The 19,767-nt window shown below is 43.8% G+C and overlaps 1 protein-coding gene across 1 annotated transcript; it reads left to right on the forward strand.

Moving 5' to 3' along the window:
- Positions 1-4,423: 4,423 nt before the first annotated feature.
- On the forward strand, positions 4,424-18,064 carry LOC135106039 (serine/arginine repetitive matrix protein 1-like). Its single transcript, XM_064014834.1, has 2 exons — positions 4,424-4,597; positions 14,476-18,064. Exons 1-2 carry the CDS (start codon positions 4,580-4,582, stop codon positions 17,146-17,148), a joined length of 2,691 nt encoding a protein of 896 aa, XP_063870904.1. The 5' UTR covers positions 4,424-4,579; the 3' UTR covers positions 17,149-18,064.
- The last annotated feature ends 1,703 nt before the right edge of the window (positions 18,065-19,767 follow it).

The raw sequence follows: 19,767 nt of genomic DNA on the forward strand, positions 1-19,767 counted from the left end.
AAGATGGCGACACTGCATCCAGACTCCGGGTTTACCCATGCGTGGCCCCACCCCTCACAGCCTTGACCCCTGCACCACCTCCCCTGATCCCACCACGACCCTGCAGCAGATGTCTCAAGAACAGACCACTTTTGATGAGGCCTTGGAGACACGAGTATGATGGTGGTGGTGGTGGTGGTGGCGGTGATGATGGTGGTGTTACTGATAGATCGATTAATGAAATAGTAGATGGATAGACAGATAGATAGAGAATAGGAAGACAAAAGTGGTAGAAATATACATACATAGGTAGATAGATTGATTGACTGATATATAGATTGACTGATTAATCCATTCATTGGCTGACGGATTACATAACTGCTTAAACGTAGTCACACTTCATACCCCGGTAAAAAAATAAATAAATAAATAAAAAAAGTTAAATCATTAAATAAAACGAAAAATAAATCTCGCTAAGGATTCATCGTTCACTTCTACTTGGAAACAGATGAGGAGAGAAGCAATAACTACTACAGCAAATATTACAACTACTACTTGTACTACTACTACTACTACTACTACTACTACTACTACTACTACCACCATCCAATCAGACTTCCACACACACACACACACACACACACACACACATAGGCATTAATGAAGCTGATCCTCTAGTTGTGTGGTTGGCGTGGAGGTGGAGAACTTGGTGGGTTTGGGTGGGTGGGTGGGTGGTGGGTGTGTGTGTGTGTGTGTGTGTGTGTGTGTGTGAGCGGTTCGCCTTGTCTTTAGCTAAACCTTCTTTTGTTTAAGTGTCTGGGCTATTTCATTAGTTGCTATTATTGTCGTTAGTTAATATTATATCCATGGGTGAACTCTCTCTCTCTCTCTCTCTCTCTCTCTCTCTCTCTCTCTCTCTCTCTCTCTCTCTCTCTCTCTCTCTCTCTCTGGCACAGCCTTTATCTTATAGGCATTCTCTTACTCACTTCTCTTCTTCCTTCCTCATCCTCCTCCTACGCTTCCTCTTTCTCTCCTTCTTTCTCAAACAGTCATTCCTGCCCACCTCCTCATTCCCCTCCCCCTTCTCTCTCCTTGCATCAGTCACACTACCACTAACGCACTTCCTTCACTCCTCCACACAGCAACTTAATAATACACATTCAAAACACGAAGAATAACACACAGCCACAGAGAGAATCCAGGTAGCTGAGGCAACGCGACCTAAAATATATCTACAGCTGGTAACTTAGCATCATTATTTACTGAAAAGAGGCACACACTTACAGAGAAAGAGCAAGAGAAAGAGAGAGAGTCAATAACGGAGGTTTTTACTTGTCAAGCCACCACCCGGAGCACTGACAATGAATGGCCAGTATTTTGAAACGACTTGCTTTCTCACCACGACTATTTTTCAAGGCCACAGAGATGATTACCCGGGTTCTCTTGAGTGTTTCTCCAGCTAATAATATAGGAAACTTGTTAATCTGTTACTAGAACCCTAAAAACGCCCTTAAAACCCCCCGTGTCACTTCAACTAGAGCCTTTTGAGTGTAGTGGTGGTGAAGTGTTTCAGAATGTGGACCAGTGGCTCTCAAGTCAGTCTCCACTTTCCCGGCCTCCGCGTCACGTCAAGAGGGAGGAAGTGAGGGCGCCCCGTGGTGAGGAAGGAGTTAATGGACAAGGGAAGACGTAGGAACCAACTGTTAGACATTTTAGTGAATTATTTGGGTTTTGTGAGTTATTGTTGTAGTGTGTGTGTGTGTGTGTGTGTGTGTGTGTGTGTGTGTGTGTGTGTGTGTGTGTGTAATGTTGGCTATAGTTTTATAGGTCTCTCTGGTTCTCGTTCTCATTCTTGGTCTTAATTCATTCATTCTCTCTCTCTCTCTCTCTCTCTCTCTCTCTCTCTCTCTCTCTCTCTCTCTCTCTCTCTCTCTCTCCTCTCTCTCTCTCTCTCTCTCTCTCTGCCATACCTTTTATTCTCTAGACAGTCTTTCCACTCCTCCTTCTCCTCTTCCTCCACTCTCCTAATCCACCTCTTCCTTTTCCTCCGCTTCCCCCCCCCTCTCTCTCTCTCTCTCTCTCTCTCTCTCTCTCTCTCTCTCTCTCTTCTCTCTCTCTCTCTCTCTCTCTCTCTCCCTCTCTCTCATCAATCAGCCGCACCACTACTAACACACTTACTTCCCAGTTCAACACGTGCAATCATTCCTCATCCTCTCCCTCTTTCTCTGCCTCTCTTTACCTCACAAAGTCAACTCAAACACCTGTGCATTTCCTTCCCCAATCATCTCTTTCTTTTTACCTCCCTCCCTGCCCACCCACTCCACCCTGGCCTTCGTCTCCTCTTCCCCTCCCATCCGTCACCACCACACAAACACACGCCCCGGCCTCTGTAGTTGACCATATGCTGTTTTCTCTCCGTGTTTTGGGCCAGTGAATAGTGATCAAGGGGAGGGAAGACGGGTGGTGCTCCAGATTCTTAAAGACACCTGTTGTACTTAGCCGCCGCCCGCCACCCGTCAGCCAGCCACTCAGTCAGTCACAGCCACTCCCTCCCACTCTCGCGGCGCCACTCCCTGACCGTGACTTGCTGGCTGCCTCGCTGGCTCGCTTGCTCGTTCTGTTATCTTGAGACACTGACTCCATGATTTGTTTGTCTGGTTGTGTTTTTTGTTTAATTGTTTTGTTCTGGCAGGTGTGAGTGATTTTTTTTCTTTGTTTGTTTGTGTTTTTTTTTGTTTGTTTATTTATTGTATTTTGTGTTTGCTTGTTTTTTTCGTTTGTTTTTTTCTATATATGTGTGTCCTTGCATTACCGTTTTTGTTGTTAGTTTTTTTTTTTTTTTGTTTATGTGATTCTCTCTCTCTCTCTCTCTCTCTCTCTCTCTCTCTCTCTCTCTCTCTCTCTCTCTCTCTCTCTCTCTCTCTCTCTCTCTCTCTTTCAGAAAACATTGGGATCATAGAATATTAAACTCAGTAATATATGAATAATCAACCACAACCACGACCACTATCACCACCACCACCACCACCACCAGTACTACATTTCTGCTACCGTCCTGTACTCTCTAGCATCTCATTACACTTACAAACCTCAAAATGACCCCTTCATAGCTCCCCTCTCCTTCCCCCCTCCTGCCTCTCCCCTCTACCATTAGTCATTACACCTACTGATACTAAAACTCCCTGCCTCAACCCCCTGCCTCAACCCCCTGCCCTACCTCTCCCTTGCCTCTCCTTCCCCGTAAATCACAACGTCATCACCACAACCAGTAGATTATTAACGGAGCCTTTGAATCAACTCCTGCTGCTGCTACTGTTCCTCCTCCTCCTCCTCCTCCTCCTCCTCCTCCTCCTCCTCCTCCTTCTCCTCCCCCTCAGTTTGTCAGCCCCAGGGGACGCCACAAACACGCCAGGTTTCCCCCAGCTTTCGCGTAAAGATCATTGGCAGGTCCCCTCGATGCTCAGTCTCGTGGTGAGCTTGCCGCGTTGAGGTCTTTTGTTTGAGAGGCAGAGGTGAAGGAGGACTTTAAACGGAGGAGGCAGTGGAAGCGTTGCGGCGTCTCTGGTTTGACGGAGAGACAGACGAAGGAAAACAGACGGAAGAAGTAATGGGAGCGTTTCGAGTGAGCGATTCTTAACACGTCTTTGGCTTGACGCAGATAGAAACGAAGGAAGAAACACGGATAATGTAAAGTGGGAGCGTCAAGAGTGACAGAGGCTTGCCACGTTAAGACAGACAGAAGTAATGGTGGAAATGCTTGGAGTGACTAACTAGTGCACTCAACTACAATGACTGAAGGATACTGAGACAAAAGACAGACGGAGACAGAATATTAGTACAAGTGCAAGTGTTTGGCGTGACTTCCTAACGCACTGGTCTCATTACTTGCAGGACGAAAGGCAGGAAACAAGATACGAAGAGAGACAGATAGACAGAAGGATTAGTAAGAGAGGACGTGCGAGAAGAGTGAATTTACAAGCTGTTTGGGTTAATTAGCATTTGAGAGAAGCTTCGAAAGACCAGACTTAAGAGAGTAAGATAAAAGAAAAGGACAAAGACGTTAAGAAAGAAGAAAAAAGAAGAAACAAGAGTGACTTAAGGTGATAGAGAAGAAGAAAAAAAGTGAGCGAGATTTGCACTAACTCGATAGGAGAGAGAGAGAGAGAGAGAGAGAGAGAGAGAGAGGAGAGAGAGAGAGAGAGAAGAGAGAGAGAGAGAGAGAGAGAGAGAGCTGTGAAGTCGGATGGTGTGCCAGGAATACCAAACCAAGACTTAGCAAGACCTCAAGTGAAAAAAACAAAAAAACAATGAAGAGCTGCACGTGAAAGACTGACAGACGCGCGCGCACACACGCACACACACACACACACACACACACACACACACACACACACACACACACACACACACACACACACACACACACACACACACACACACGCACACCAGATTACTAATACGAAGAAAGAAAGAAGGTAAATTAGACAGGAGAGAGGAGAGAAGCAGCCCGAGCGTCGCCACCACAAGGAAACACACAGAGGGTATCGGCAGACTACCTACATCACCTTCGTCAGGAGGATCGCCGCTCTGAGTCACCATTATGGCCTTTATGAGACTGGTGAGTGACCTGAGTGAATGAGCGACTGACTGACTAACTGATTGACTGGAATAAGCGTGCGTAAGTGAGATTGGTGAGAGAGTGAGTGAGTGAGTGAGTGAGTTAGTGAGTGAGTGAGTGAGTTAGTAAGTGAGTGAGTGAGTGAGTGAGTGAGTGAGTGAGTGAGTGAGTGAGTGAGTGAGTGAATGAGTGAGTGAGTCAGTCAGTAAAGAACATGAGCACCAGAATCTCTTGAATATCTCTTGGTATCTCTTGATTCATAACGGTTCCAAGTGACTGGTGAGTGATTGAGTGATTGAGTGAGTGAGTGAGTGAGTGAATGAGTGGGTGAGTGAATGAGATGAAAACACAAACACCAGAACATCTCTTGGCATCACAACGAGACGCATGAGGTGGATTACAAGCACCTCATCATGTTATTCTCTCTCCGTCCCAAGAATGCAGCTGGAGTTGTCTGACTTAGCAACATGTACGTACGTATCTGGCTGACTGGCTGCTCAAGTAAGGATAGAGGTGAGCCAAGCAAACCAACCGTTCTCGTCATGCACCTTGTCTCTCTATAGCTCAAGTGCAGTTCCCAGTTAGCGCCACGTACAAGTCTCCTCCAGCTTTTTCCGTTCACTGCATCTTCATCTCCTCATCCTTTGCATTTCTTTTAGAGCAAGGGTCCTCCCCGTCTATTTCCCAGCCATATTGGACGGGAAGACAGAATGGTAGTGAGCGATTGAGTGTAGGAGAGAGTGAATGGATGGGTTAGGTGGGTAAGTGAGGGAGAGAGGGAGATAGTGAAAGAGTGAATGAATAATTGAGTGAATTAATGAGTAAATAAGTGAAAACTCTCTCTCTCTCTCTCTCTATCTCTTAAGCATTATAACGAGGAGGAGACAAGATATAAACGTTTAACTAAATATAGAACAAGACCTTGGATTATAACTTATAAATAATTTGGCAGAGATAGAGTGTACCTCCAGATGTTACTGAACGCAAGTATTCTTAAACGCTTTCTTCTCTCATCAGAATTGTTTGCAAAGGTCACGGGGAAGATTCGTCGTATTCCCGTGAGCGTTTTTCCCATTGAAGATGCAGAAGACTTGTTAAACTACAGCTAGAGCCATGAAAACACCCTTGAAGACTTAAATAACACCGGCTAAAGTTTGGTACATGTAAGAAATATTACGAAATCTTTAGCAAAATAAGATCTTGAATGTAATGAACGAGGGAGGGGGCAGAGAGAGAGAGAGAGAGAGAGAGAGAGAGAGAGAGAGAGAGAGAGAGAGAGAGAGAGAGAGAGAGAGAGAGAGAGAGAGAGAATGTAAAGAAAGAGACACAGGGAAAGATATATATAGAGATAAAGAGATACAGGGAAAGAGATAGAGATGAGATAGAGAGAAACAGATACAAAGAAAGAAAAAAATAGATAAAGGGATGGACACACAAGGAGAGAGAGGAAAGGAGTCCTAATATTTGTTACTCTTACACGTGACCTGAGTACCTTTTGCTTCACTAGACAGAAGGATATAAAGTTCCATCATAAATACCTTAGTACCTTAATCTACTGGTGAACTGTTCCCCGACACGACTACGGTAACACACACACACGCACACACACACACACACATAAAGGAAAAACGTGGTCAAATAATGAATACAAAACAAGAGAGGCTCAGTTTTTGATCTTCTTTGTGTGTTGTAACTAGGTTAGGTATAATCTCAATAACTAAAAGGACTTTTGCTGTTATTCTCTTCCAGACGAATGTAAGTTTGTCTAAAGCAGCATTCGTGTTGCGTACAGACGTTAAGAATAATCACTGGTATGCCACGTGCCTACAAACACACACATCACATACACACACACGCGCGCGCCTCAGCCAGTTACTATTTTTCTCTTCCCTTCCGAAAGTTTAAACTGTTTCAAGACAAGATTAAATATTAACTGAATTTATCTCCGCTTTGATTTTTTTTTTTTTTTCATTCTCATTTTATTCAATTTCATGTCTTACTTATTCTTCACTTTCCTAAAACGTTCTCTCTTATTCCGTCGCTCTTCTCACTCACTCTATCACTTGCTCTTCACTTCCATTCCCAAACCATTCTCTCTCTCTCTCTCTCTCTCTCTCTCTCTCTCTCTCTCTCTCTCCTCTCTCTCTCTCTCTCTCTCTCTCCTCTCTCTCTCTCTCTCTTCACTCCGACTATTTCCAACCACCTCTCTCTCTCTCTCAGTCTTCGAAAACCCGCCACTTCAACCACCACTTCTCCTAAGCCACTTCCACTTCTGCACCTCCCCTCTCCTGCCTCAGGCCCCCACCAACACCACGCTCGATAAGGCCGGTGACCTCCCAAAGCCCTAAGCAAGTAGCGTGGAGCATCGGTGGGTCTCAGGATGGTTCACCAATGCTCCAGGTTACATCGAAGTTAAGTCACCGTCTCCCGTTGATATCAAGATTGCAGGAACATATTGCGTGTGTGAGCATAACGCACGCACGCACACACACGCACAAACACATGCAGGCGCACACATTTACTCACACTTTGACACACACACACACACACACACACACACACACACGAAAAAAGTATCATGTTTTTATACTGAGTAAAAATAGAGAAGGAGAGATACAGGGAAAGAGATAGAGAGGAGAAGAGATAGATAGATAGATAGATAGAGAGAGAGAGAGAGAGAGAGAGAGAGAGAGAGAGAGAGAGAGAGAGAGAGAGAGAGAGAGAGAGAGAGAGAGAGAGAGACTTCTGATTACATGAGAGAAAATCAGAATTCTAGGTCAAAAGAAAGAAAAATAAAGAAAAAGCATATTAAACCAAATGAAGAAAATGTATACTCATGAAAGCAAAACTCTCTCTCTCTCTCTCTCTCTCTCTCTCTCTCTCTCTCTCTCTCTCTCTCTCTCTCTCTCTCTCTCTCTGAACAATCACACATTAAACAAACGCAACATGATAAAAAGAAAGAGAGAAAAAAAATTAAAGCAAACAGTCTTCTCACATCTTCAGGTTCGGGAAAAGCAGAGACAGAAAAACACGAAAAGAAAACAAGAAATTAAGTGCTGCTGAAGAGAATTAAAAAGACAACACACATTTTCCCATTGGTAGTTCACTGCTGCCTATTTTTTTTTTTTTTTTAAGTATGCCTTGAAACATAACACTATTCTTCGTTTTCTTTTCAATTCTTATTCTTCGCGTCTTTATTTATTTATTTTTTATTTATCTATTTTTTTTTTTTTTATGTGTAGGGAAGGGAGTGGTGACGAGAAAGGTTTAACTATGCATTGTTGGTTAAATATTTTCTCGTCTCTGTTTTTTTCTTTATCATTCTTTCTTTGTTTCTATGTGTACGTGTGCCAATATATTTCTTCGGTCATTCTTTTGCCAAACTTACAAAAAGAAAAAAATATATATATGGTTTTAAATGTGCTTACTGGAACTATAACTTAAAAATACACGTTTGTCTTTCATAAGTTTCTCCTCCATTAATGCTTACACTAAAAAGAGGTAAATAAATTATAAATAACAATAAAACTACCTTGGGAATACAAATATATGACTTTCCTTATATTTTCTCACTTCAGTACAACGACCACGAGAACTATGACTCGAAAAAAAAAATCAATGAACAAATTAATCCTTAACAAATTAAGATCAAACTATAACGATTAAATAAACTATGACTCAAAAAAGTTAGTGAACAAATCAACATCAACAACAACGAAGCTGGAGACAATTCCCTCTGTCTTTAGAACTTCCAATTAAAGAAAGCACATTCACAAGTCCTATATTTTCTACGTCTTTTATTTTTCCAAGCAAATTTCTCGCTAATTCACAAAAAAAAAGAAGCAAACAATAACTTCTCTCTCTTCTTTTATTCATATCAGTATCATTTTAAGTTTATAAGACTCGCAAAAGAAAGTAAATAAATCAAACAAAATCTTAAGCCATTTAACAAGAAACTTCTGGTGTAATCATTCACACGAGAGAAAAAACACACCAACTTTTTCTTGTTCTCCCTCTCTCTTTTTAAATCACATGTGCATTTCTTATCTTTTTAACACTATAAGACTCACAAAAAACAATCTTAAGTCTTTTACGTCTAATAATTCACACACAAGAAAGCAACACAAGATCTCTCTCTCTCTCTCTCTCTCTCTCTCTCTCTCTCTCTCTCTCTCTCTCTCTCTCTCTCTCTCTCTCTCTCTCTCTCTCTCTCTCTCTCTCTCTCTCTCTCTCTCTCTCTCTCTCTCTCTCATGTGCATACTTTCCTCAGTCTAATCCACTGCAAGACCTGTTAACTTTCGTGACATCTGTGGACCACCATCACTTTCCCCTCGTTCTCATAAATTTCAGAGCCTCGGTTAGACAGATGGTGACGAGTTACGGGAGGAAGAGTTAGGGGAGGAGGTGTGAGGAGATCTTGAGAGGTGCTGATGAGGGAGGAGAGGGAGAAGATAGTGATGTTGAGGTGTTGAGGGTGTTGTTGAGGGAGGAGAGGGAGAAGATAGTGATGTGCGGGTGAAGATGAGGGATGGGGTGGAATAGGTGAGAGGAAAAGGGAGAAGGGAGGATTTAAGGTGAAGGAAAGGGAGTAAGAAAGATGACAGAGCAAGTTTCAAGCGAGTTAAAGGAGAGGAAAAGGAACGGAGGAAGGGAGAGGTGAGGGTGGAGATGAAAGAGGTGAAAGTAAAAAATAATAAGAGAGGGTTTGAGGAAAGAAAGACAAAAGCTACAGAGGAAGAAAAAGTAGGTGAGGGAAGGAGATGAAGAGGATTTGAGAGATGGAAGAAGGCATGAGGGAGGAGGTGGCAAACAGGGTGGGAGAAAAGAGAGATGAAGAAAAAAAGATGTAAAATTTCTGGAGATGGAGAGAAGGGAGAAGAGGAGGATGATTGGAGGGAGGAGAAAGATATGAAGAAAGAGGCGAAAAAAAAAAGGGAGTGAGAGACAAAGGGAAGAGGAAGCTATATGAAGAAGGAAGTGGATGAAGGAAAGGGTGGAAAAACGGAGAGAGAGACAAAAGGAAGAGGAACCCGTGTAACAAATCTATGTAAAAATAATTGATGTAACTCACTCTACCAATGTACGTAAATATAAATGCATAGAAAATAAAATGAAATAGAATAAAGCTTTGAGATGGGGAGGAGGGATTATAGAGAGGAGATGGAAAGTAGGCTACCCACCACCAGGCCTATGTGGTGGTCAGTGGGTCGGCCAGGCGGGGCACGTGAGGCAGGTGAGGTAGACACGAGATCTTTATACAACCTGGATTTTATACCTGCTAAGCCTAGTGGGGTCAGATCGCTGAGACAATAGTATAATGCTGCTCTCTTCCTCCTCCTCCTCCTCCTCCTCCACCTCCTCCTCCTCTTCCTCCTCCTTCTCCTCTCGGTTAAGATGTGACGAAACTAAACACTTTTTTTTTTTTTTTTTTTGTAGAATCATTAACATTTGTAACTCTTTCCCGGCACAAGTAGTAAATAGCAACACGGTTCAAATATTTAAGCATAGACTAGATAAGCACCTCACATCAGCCACCCAAACAAAGCACCTTGCTCCTCCATATATCTTCCCTTCTATATAGTATTAGCTGAAGTAACACGTTTCTCTTTCAACCTTCTCTATCACACTCTATGACTCCCTCCCCCTGTGTTGCGTCCTTGCTGTCCTTTTACCTCGAACTCATAGAATCTGTAGTGGTAGTACAGACACACAGACAGCCTCGTCGGGCCCTGTAAGACTGCTGTTGTCTGTTCTTTCCTTTGTATTACTTTGTATTCCTCCTTCAGATTAACGGATATATCAATACGAGACGTCTCTTCTCCATCCCCTCCTTCTCTTATTAAATCAAATACTTAGAATATCGTGGGGTATTTTTTTATGGGCAGGTAACCACATCAAAATCACGTGTTCCTTTTTTGGAGATTGTGGTGAGACTGTGGTGATTGTGGTGGCGGTGGGCTATGGTGGAGATTGGGGGCGTAGCGGAGCAGCGAGGGGTAGGGGAGCCGCTGGAGGGCCAGTGGCAGGGTGCAGGAAGGGAGGGGTAGACAGGGAAGGTAGAGCTTGAGGTGAACTGGATAAGTGTGTAAGGCTTACTTAAAATAGGCAGGACAGGTGTGTCTCGTCAAGCATTACGTGAACACACCTGAAGGGTTACTGAGTTTATTAAACTTGATAATTCTTCCTCTTCTTCCTCCTCCTCCCCCTCCTCCTCCTCCTCCTCCTCCTCTACACAGCCCAGTAACGACCTAAGATCTTTTGTTGTTTGTCTTCCTTTGTATTCCCTTGTATTCCTCCTCCTTGTTGTTCTCCTCTTCACCTGTTGACAGTGAAGAGTGGCGGGAAGAATACCAGAAAAAAATAAAGAGAGAAAAAAAAGGAAGGAAGATGAAGGAGAATACGAGGAGAAGAAGAAGAAGAAAAGAAGAAAAAGTAGAAGAAAAGAACAAGAAAAGAACAAGAACAAACAAGAACAAGAACAAGGAGGAAAACACGAGGAGGAGGAAGAGGAGGAGGAAGATGATAACTTTGCTTTCTCTTTCAGCAAAAACACATTTACTTATCAACCTCACAGAACTCCTTCCATCCTCCTCCTCCTCCTCCTCCATCACCAGACACTTCCTCACTTGAGTAACATTCTTTCTCGCCTTTCTCCTATTTTGTTTTTCTCATTTTTCTTCTCTTCTTCCTTCTTTACCAATGATAATATTCTTTTGTTCTGCATTCTTTTCATAAACACTTTACATACACATCCTTTCTATACTTTCCCTCTTCTCTTTACACGTAAAATTTACTTATCCTTCTTATCTCTTTTCCTCCTCCTCCTCTTCCTCCACCTACTCCTACTCCATAAAAAAAAAAAAAAGAGCTAAGAACAGAAACCGAGTGAAAAGACAGAGAAGGGAAGATTTATGACAGGAACAGAATACGAGAGACAAAGCACAGGATGAGAGATTTACGACAGGAAGGGGCTCTGGAAACGTTCATGAATACACCAACGCAGGGGAGTCCACGTGCTGCACCAACGAGGCAGAAAGAAAAGAAACGCAATATGCGCCACAAAAGGAAGACGGAGGAGGGGAATGAAGGAGTTAACTTACTGTGATATTTGCCTGTATTATTATTATTTGTTGTTGTTGTTGCTGCTGCTGTTTTTAGGTTGACTGATGGATTGATTCATGGATGGGTGGGTGGATGGGTGGGTGAGCGGATAGGTAGGCAGACAGGTAGGTAGATAGGTAAGTAGGTAGATATATGGATGGATGGATAGATGGATGGATGGACAGATAGACAGATAGATAGACAGATGAATGAGACAATGAAGGCGTAAACATGATAAATATTAGCAATAATCAGGTGTTTTCGGTTATTGTTTGAATGATGGATTGATGGATAAACAAACAGATAGGCAGACAGACAGATAGATAGATAAACATACTGAGTGACTCACTGATAAACTGATAAACATATGACCAGACAGACAGATAGACGGACTTAAAAATGACTGAATAACTAACTGATTCATTGAATGCGCCATAAGAATGAGATCGTATGACAGTTACGTGTTTTTCAGAGAAAGAGAGAGAGAGAGAGAGAGAGAGAGAGAGAGAGAGAGAGAGAGAGAGAGAGAATCCGAAGAACATTAAGATACATTAATAAGCTCATTTTTCATACTTACATCATATATTTGGATGGCTTACGGAGAGCATTAGTGAAAGAATGTATAAGTGTGACCATTATTTTTAGGAGCATAAGCCAGGGAGTAAGGGAGTCTGTGACAGGCGGGACGAGACACGTGCGAGTCGATGAGTGAAGGGGATTGTACAAGAGACAGCCAAGCGAATCAAATCGTCTTTATCTTTGGCTTGAAATGAGAAGCGATACGCATGCAAGAGTACTTACGTGTTTCTGAGCTTAGAAGAGTAACTTTCTGCATCTGAAATGAAAGGAATTGTATTTTTGTATGTGTCAGGAAGACCAGCTTAGAAGAAAAATAGATAAATAGATAGATGAATGAATAAATAACTAGGTAACCAAATGAATAAATAAAGACATAGAAAGTTCATTCATAATGCCACTCCAAAAAGAAACAAGAGGAGAAGAACCGAGAAAGATAAGTTTATTTAACTAAGAAGATGCCATCATGCCTACACGTGGCGGTCCCTGTATGAAGTATGCCTGACTATTTCCACCTATCATCCCCACCCATAAATATGTCTGATCTTATCTTAAAGCTCCCTATTGACTCGATGGTGGTGTTACTGCAGTAGTGGTAATGGCAGTACATACCAGTGGTGATGATGAAGATGATGATGATGATAGAAATGGTAGTGGTAGTAACAGTAGTAGTCATAATGATGGTGTTGGTTACGATAATGATGATGATGATGATGATGATGATGATAGTGATAAGGGTGATGACGACAATGGTGGATGACAGTGATGATGATGGCTGGACCTCCGTGACATCGCCATAGGGAAGAATGAAGAATGGCCAGGCGACAGGAGTGAAGGACAGGAGATAAGGAAGGCAAGGAGGGGGACAAACAAAGACACCACGTGGCATACATAGCCACCACCATTTGCGATGCACTGTGGAGGGTTAATAATGACCCCCCCCTCCTCCCGCCTCCACCCCCCCCCCGCTCTGCTACGCCACGCCCTTCCTGAAGCCTTCGTCCCTTCCTTCCTCCTCCTCCTCCTCCTCCTCCTCCTCCTCCTCCTCCTCCTCTACCTCCTCCACCTCCTTCTCCTCCTCCTCGCGCCACCAACAAGAAGGCCATGTGTGGTCACAAATGTATTTCCAAGACTGATAAGAAACATGGGTTAACTAAGTAATGGTAATAAATGCGATGATGGCAATGATGATGATGAGAATAACAACAACAACAACAACAACAACATCAATGAGCATAACAATAATAATGATAATAATAATAATAATAATAATAATAATAATAATAATAATAATAATAATAATAATAATAATAATAATAACAAATGATAAAATTGATGACAAGGTAATAAATACAACCCAGTCTAGCAAGAGGAGGAGGAGGAGGAGGAGAAAAAAGGAGAGATCTACCTAGTAAGATCATCAAAACCACATCAAATATATTAACAGTATCTACTAATGGTACCTTCATCCAACACACATTTTTTGCATGTTAAGGTTACACTAGTGAGGTTACAACACAGGAGTTCCTACACTAATGCACTGACTGGTGACTGAACCTTCATTAAAGCAAAAAAATATAAATAAGTGAGTAGCTGCACTGGCTTGGTTGGGTTAAGATGTACTTACAGTCCCCGCACGACCCGCTCTTGTTCCACCAGTTAATGCTGCAAGAACAGGCCGGGTCATGTGCTGTGTTGTGCAAGCAATAACAGAATAATCTTCTTTCTAAAGACATGAATACTCCACATCATGGTTCTAAGTGAAGATAGCTATAATATTCTTAACACACACACACACACACACACACACACACACACACACACACACACACACACACACACACACACACACACACACAAACAAACACACACACACAAGTACGCATGCACGCACGTACACACAGACGCCTGACTCGTCAGTACACTCCGAGCTACACAAAGGTGAGCCTCAGTGTCACTCGCGCCTCCTCTCTAGGGGCATGACCAACACACCATTGGAGAAGTAATAACAAGTGCATTAGCGTGGCGTAGGGTGTGAGTGCAGCGGTGACGCGTCTCGGCCTAAGATGCTGTAGAGTCGCAATAGGGACACTAGTACTGTGTTCCTCACATGATTGATTGATTCTGAGTATCTGTAACGCTGCACCATCATTTGCCTTATCATATTCTGATCATGTCAACTAATGCTTATACTGTTTCAGGTCATGACGGTGGCGGTGGTGGTGGCGGCAGTGACGGGGCTGCCGCAGGAGGTGCCGGGACTAGCCAACATGGAGATTCTGAAGCTGGTGCCCAAACGCTCCCCTCACGGTACCCACGAAGCGCCCCTTCCCTTCATCCCGACGGCAGCTGATCGCCGTTACGATGTTATGATTGACTATGACGACTACTATGACGACTACGATGCTGACGAAGGCGTGGCCACCACCCTGGAACGGCCACTGTCCCTGCTGGCCGAGGAGCGCTCAGACTATGCCCTCCGCCCCTTCGATCTCACCCTACACCGGCAGAGTGACGCGAATGATGGTTTCATTGAAGAGACCCAGGGCGTTTCTCCACAGACTTTCTCGGGACATGCAAGGCCTCGGCCTCCACTCGGCGGACTCAGAAACCATCCAGATAACAGAGAAGTGGATGTGATTTCCAGCGACTTAGGGAGATTCGTTCCAGAGGACAGGTTCGTTCCAGATGCAGAAGAAAGGATCATTCCACTCACTGAGGAAAGGTTCTCTCCAAACGCAGAAGAGAGGTTTGTTCCAGCCAGTGAGGAAAGACCCATTCCAGACACTGAGGAAAGGTTTGTTCCTGACACAGAGGAAAGGTTCATCCCAGACACAGAAGAAAGGTTCATTCCAGACACAGAAGAAAGATTCATTACAGGCACAAAAGAAAGGTTTGTTCCAGACACAGGGGACACGTTCCTTCCAAACACAGAGGAGGGGTTTGTACCCGCCACAGAGGAACGGTTTGGTTCAGATCCCAGTGACCAGTTCCTTCAACACAAAGATGAAAGTTTTGTCGTAGGTAACAGTGGGAGTTTCTCTCAAGGCACAGACAAGATACAAGCTGCCCTGCACCACGCCTCATTGACACCAGACAGCCTCTTGCTAGCACCTGAAAAAGACGCACCGCCGTTGATCACTGAGGGGTCAAGGCACCAGGATACAGTGGTTGTGGCGCCACCGAGCGCCCTCTGGAGAGAACAACAAGGCATTGACATCGGCAGCCCCATTATTTCACCCATCAACACAGGTCGACAGGTCCGCCGCCTTCCAGAACGATACGACTCACATTCAGCTAAGATCTACCCAGGCGACGCTCAGCACCCAAGCGAAACTTCGCTGCTGAGCTCTTCCCTCCGAGACATTTACAAGTCACGAGCAATCAGTGATAACAGGTCCTCCAGGGCCTCATACAGCCGTGCCTTGCATTACCCTGAGGCTGAATTCTCGCCGCAGCGCCACTCTCAACATTCTCTTCAGGACCAATACAGGACATCAGGCAAAAATGTTCCCAAACCCTCAACAGCAGAACTGAGCGATGTCCCTCATCAGCCGACTCACCAAGACCATGCCCCGAGTCGCCTGACCCCTTCCTATGTGCAGCGTGCAGAGCCTCAACCCACCACGAAGAGAGACAGATCCCTGAACGCAGGGCATCCCCCAGGCTCCATGTCACGGGAGGAGAGGGCTTATTATACAGGTCTCCAACAGGAGATTGAGAAGTCAGAGCTACTGGTAGATGCGATCAAGGACGTCAGGATGCGGGAAGGGAAGTCCATCAAGACCCTGAGGAGGCGCCATGACAGTAAGCCATCGGTCATCAACTCCACGGCACCAGATCTCAAGAAAGTCAAGGAAATGTTTGGAAGTCACCCTCTGTATCAGAACCTGCCGCGCGAGGAGCCCCTGGCGGTGAAGGAGGCGGGTCCCTTGCAGCACCGGGACGAGTACTCCAGCGAGCGGGACGAATATGAAAAGATGTACCTGCCTGTCCGAGCCAAGACGCTCGAGCTGAGGGAAATCCGCAAAGTCAAGGAATACTTTCACTCCCTCGTGCCTCTGAAGACGAAGAAAAAGCCACGCTCCACCTCATCTCCGCGTCGCCAGCCCCAGACCCTGCCGGTCACCACCTTCAAGCCAGCACTCGTCTCAAAATACATAAAGTACAGCAAGCCTCATTCAGTGACCACGTCCAAGCCTTACTATAAACCACCAGTCACTTCCTACGTCAAACTAGGGCACAAAAAGGACTCCCCACCTCCACGATATTCAAAATTACCTTCAGGATATTCCAAGCAGAACACCCCACTGCCCAGTGACATCCATATCCCTCCAAAATCTCAACGCATACCCTCCATCACGAAGCCCCGCAACACCCCTGCACCCAGTCCAAGAAGGAGCGACACACCACCAGCGCACCGTACCGCAAAGACTCACCGGCTGTTTTATCCTAACGCTCCCAAATCTGTAAATCCCTCCAGCCACACCCACCGATCACACAGGTCGTCAAGGATATATCGCCCACAGGAGCAACCTTCCAGTGCCCTCGAGAGCCATCAGGCACACCATTCCAGGACCCCGCGCTCCTTTGGCCACGCTTTCGACCATCCCTCATTCGTCAAGACCTTCGACCGTGCTGACAAGAGCCTCAACCCGCCCTACACACCTGCCACCCGCGTCCTCGAGCGTGGCGATGATGGGCACGACTCAGCGGTGATCCCAACACCCCCGGAGGTTAAGGTGCGACGCAAGAGAGGTCCTGAGATTGAAGAACTTTTAGACTCCAAGGTGAAGTTTCCGAGGTTCGGTTACGACATTGATCCTTACTTCTCGGACTTCCCGCGCTTTGGTTTCTTTGATAGCACCAGTTGATGCGCCCCACGCCGTATTGTGAAGTACTGCGTGGCCATTCGCCGCAGTCCCTCTTCCTCCTCAGCAAATGAAAGTATGGCCCTGCACCTTGACGCCAACCATTGTGATGATCCTAATGACTATTTTATCTTTTTTTTTTTTCTTCTACAAGACTAAAAAGACGAGCTAAAGATCATCATCATCATCAGACTGTGGAAGTTCACTCTAAATTATAAATGATGAAAAATAATCATATTAGGAAATACGAGTTATCAAATAAGGAAAAATACAAATACATAAACTAAAAACACTAAAAAGAATACATCCAATCAATTATCAAAACTATAACGATAATAGAAGTAAAAAAAAATAAAAATAAAGAACAACAACAACAACAATTACTCACAATACATCTTATCAGTATTTCCACTTACAACAAAAGAGTTCACGTATCAAACATGATAAGAAACAGTTTTATGCAAGATTATATCATGCAAAATTACATACCGAAAAAAAGAGAGGAATAAAAACTTCACTTCCTGAGATGAAAGCCTTACAATAACAATATATCATTTTATTTTAATGTGTGGGGAGGAAGGAGGGACTGCCCCAAGTGGTGTGTGTGTGTGTGTGTGTGTGTGTGTGTGTGTGTGTGTGTGTGTGTGTGTGTGTGTGTGTGTGTGTGTGTGTGTGTGTGTGTGTGTGTGTGTGTGTGTGTGTGTGTGTGTCTGCGTGTATGTGACTGGTTTAATTAAGTTATTATAAGTTATAAAATAGTGCTTCATATTCTTATATGATAAAAGTAAAAAAAAATATCATGATCATTAACTTATTTTTAGACACAGATGGTTCAACATTATGTATTTATTATTAATTTATTGTTTAACAAACATTTCTTACATGTGTGTGGTTAAACATGCTACTCATTAATGGGTTGTTTGTTTGTTTGATTTACCATCTTAATCTTTTCACCTGTGTCTGCTATGCCTTGAATACTCTCTCTCTCTCTCTCTCTCTCTCTCTCTCTCTCTCTCTCTCTCTCTCTCTCTCTCTCTCTCTCTCTCTCTCTCTCTCTCTCTCTCTCTCTCTCTCTCTTACACATGACGGCCAAACCTCCAGTTCACAAACCTAAATTGTGCCCAGTTGAAGAGAAAATTATTACTAATTTAGAACACATGTTTCCTGGAGATTTGGAAAGTGAGAGACTGCATGAGAGTCTTAAGCTAATGCTCCATATATTGCCTCGACGTACAAGTTGTGGAAATAATTGCACACAAGAACGGTGTTAGAATAAATTACAACACAGCATATGAACGATGAAGACAAGTGAATCTGTGTGGTGAGTTATCGCTACATTCATCAACTCCAAATTCCTTTCTCCAGTCATCTACAAAATATAAGACGTTTTACTTTCGTACTGCAATTTCTTTAAACAGTTTCATAGTTTCAAAAGCATAAAATTACTCTTCTACTCTTTCTTTCTCTGTGTCTGTGTTTGTGATGCCCACGCAAACCACTTTCGACACTACTCTGAAAGTCAACACAGGAAGACTACAGTACTGAAAGAGTTAAGTCTCTCATATTTTTTTCTCGAGTTCAGTGGCTACAGAAAGGGAGGGAGAGATTTTAACGGTAGTGCTTCATATAACGGGTCATCTGATAAGGACGCAAGAGAAATTTTAACGGTAGTGATTTGAAGATCTGACAGATCATCAAATAAGGTCACGAGGACGCATTAATCTGATGGGGTTAAGGTAAACGAAATTTGATTTATAGATGTAAACAAGAGAATACGTCGCCTCTGCAAGGTTATCTATTTGATATACTGAAAGTTTTACTTGCTAATCATCTATCATAAACTAAAACGCCCGCAAGTGATCCATTTGCACTTTCCTGAGTGGTGAGTTTACCACCCCAGCAATTTCACTCATATTTACTAAATGTTGCACGTGGCACAGCACAAAGGAACATAAAGAAGAACAAATTGCACCAGATCCCTCAGTTCTCACGAGGTTGTGGTGAGCTGGGTTGTCTGAAGTGAGTAACGTGGAGAGAGTAAGGTGAAGATGTGATACACACACACACAAAAAAAAGGTGAATAGTAGATAAATTGACCGATAGATAAATAAGTAGAGAGAGAGAGAGAGAGAGAGAGAGAGAGAGAGAGAGAGAGAGAGAGAGAGAGAGAGAGAGAGAGAGAGAGAGAGAGAGACCCCACTGATTTATTCATACCCTATATTGGTAATTTATCCAGATAGCGGATGTCAGTCGTGCTGCAATCAAATCACGAAAATGAACCACGAAATAGCAGGTGTGGCAGAGTACGAGTAAACTGGTAAATCTCACACACACACACACACACACACACACACACACACAGAACATAAGCAAAGGGGAGCGAGTTGCAAGAAGCGATCAGGGCAGCACGTGATAGTCCCTCTATTATACATGCCTGGCCTTATCTACCAGTCACCTCCCTTCCATACATCAGTGCAATCACTTTCAATCTATGCTATGCACGCACTCAGCATGACGCAATCTTTAATGATAAATTACACATCACATAATTAGTTTTCATTACTCTAGCATCTCTTGATATCTTGGGATAATGATTCAGTGGCAGCGCAGCAGACGGGGCTG

The sequence above is a fragment of the Scylla paramamosain genome, chromosome 12 (genome assembly GCF_035594125.1).
Source record: "Scylla paramamosain isolate STU-SP2022 chromosome 12, ASM3559412v1, whole genome shotgun sequence".
NCBI classification, from domain to species: domain Eukaryota; kingdom Metazoa; phylum Arthropoda; class Malacostraca; order Decapoda; family Portunidae; genus Scylla; species Scylla paramamosain.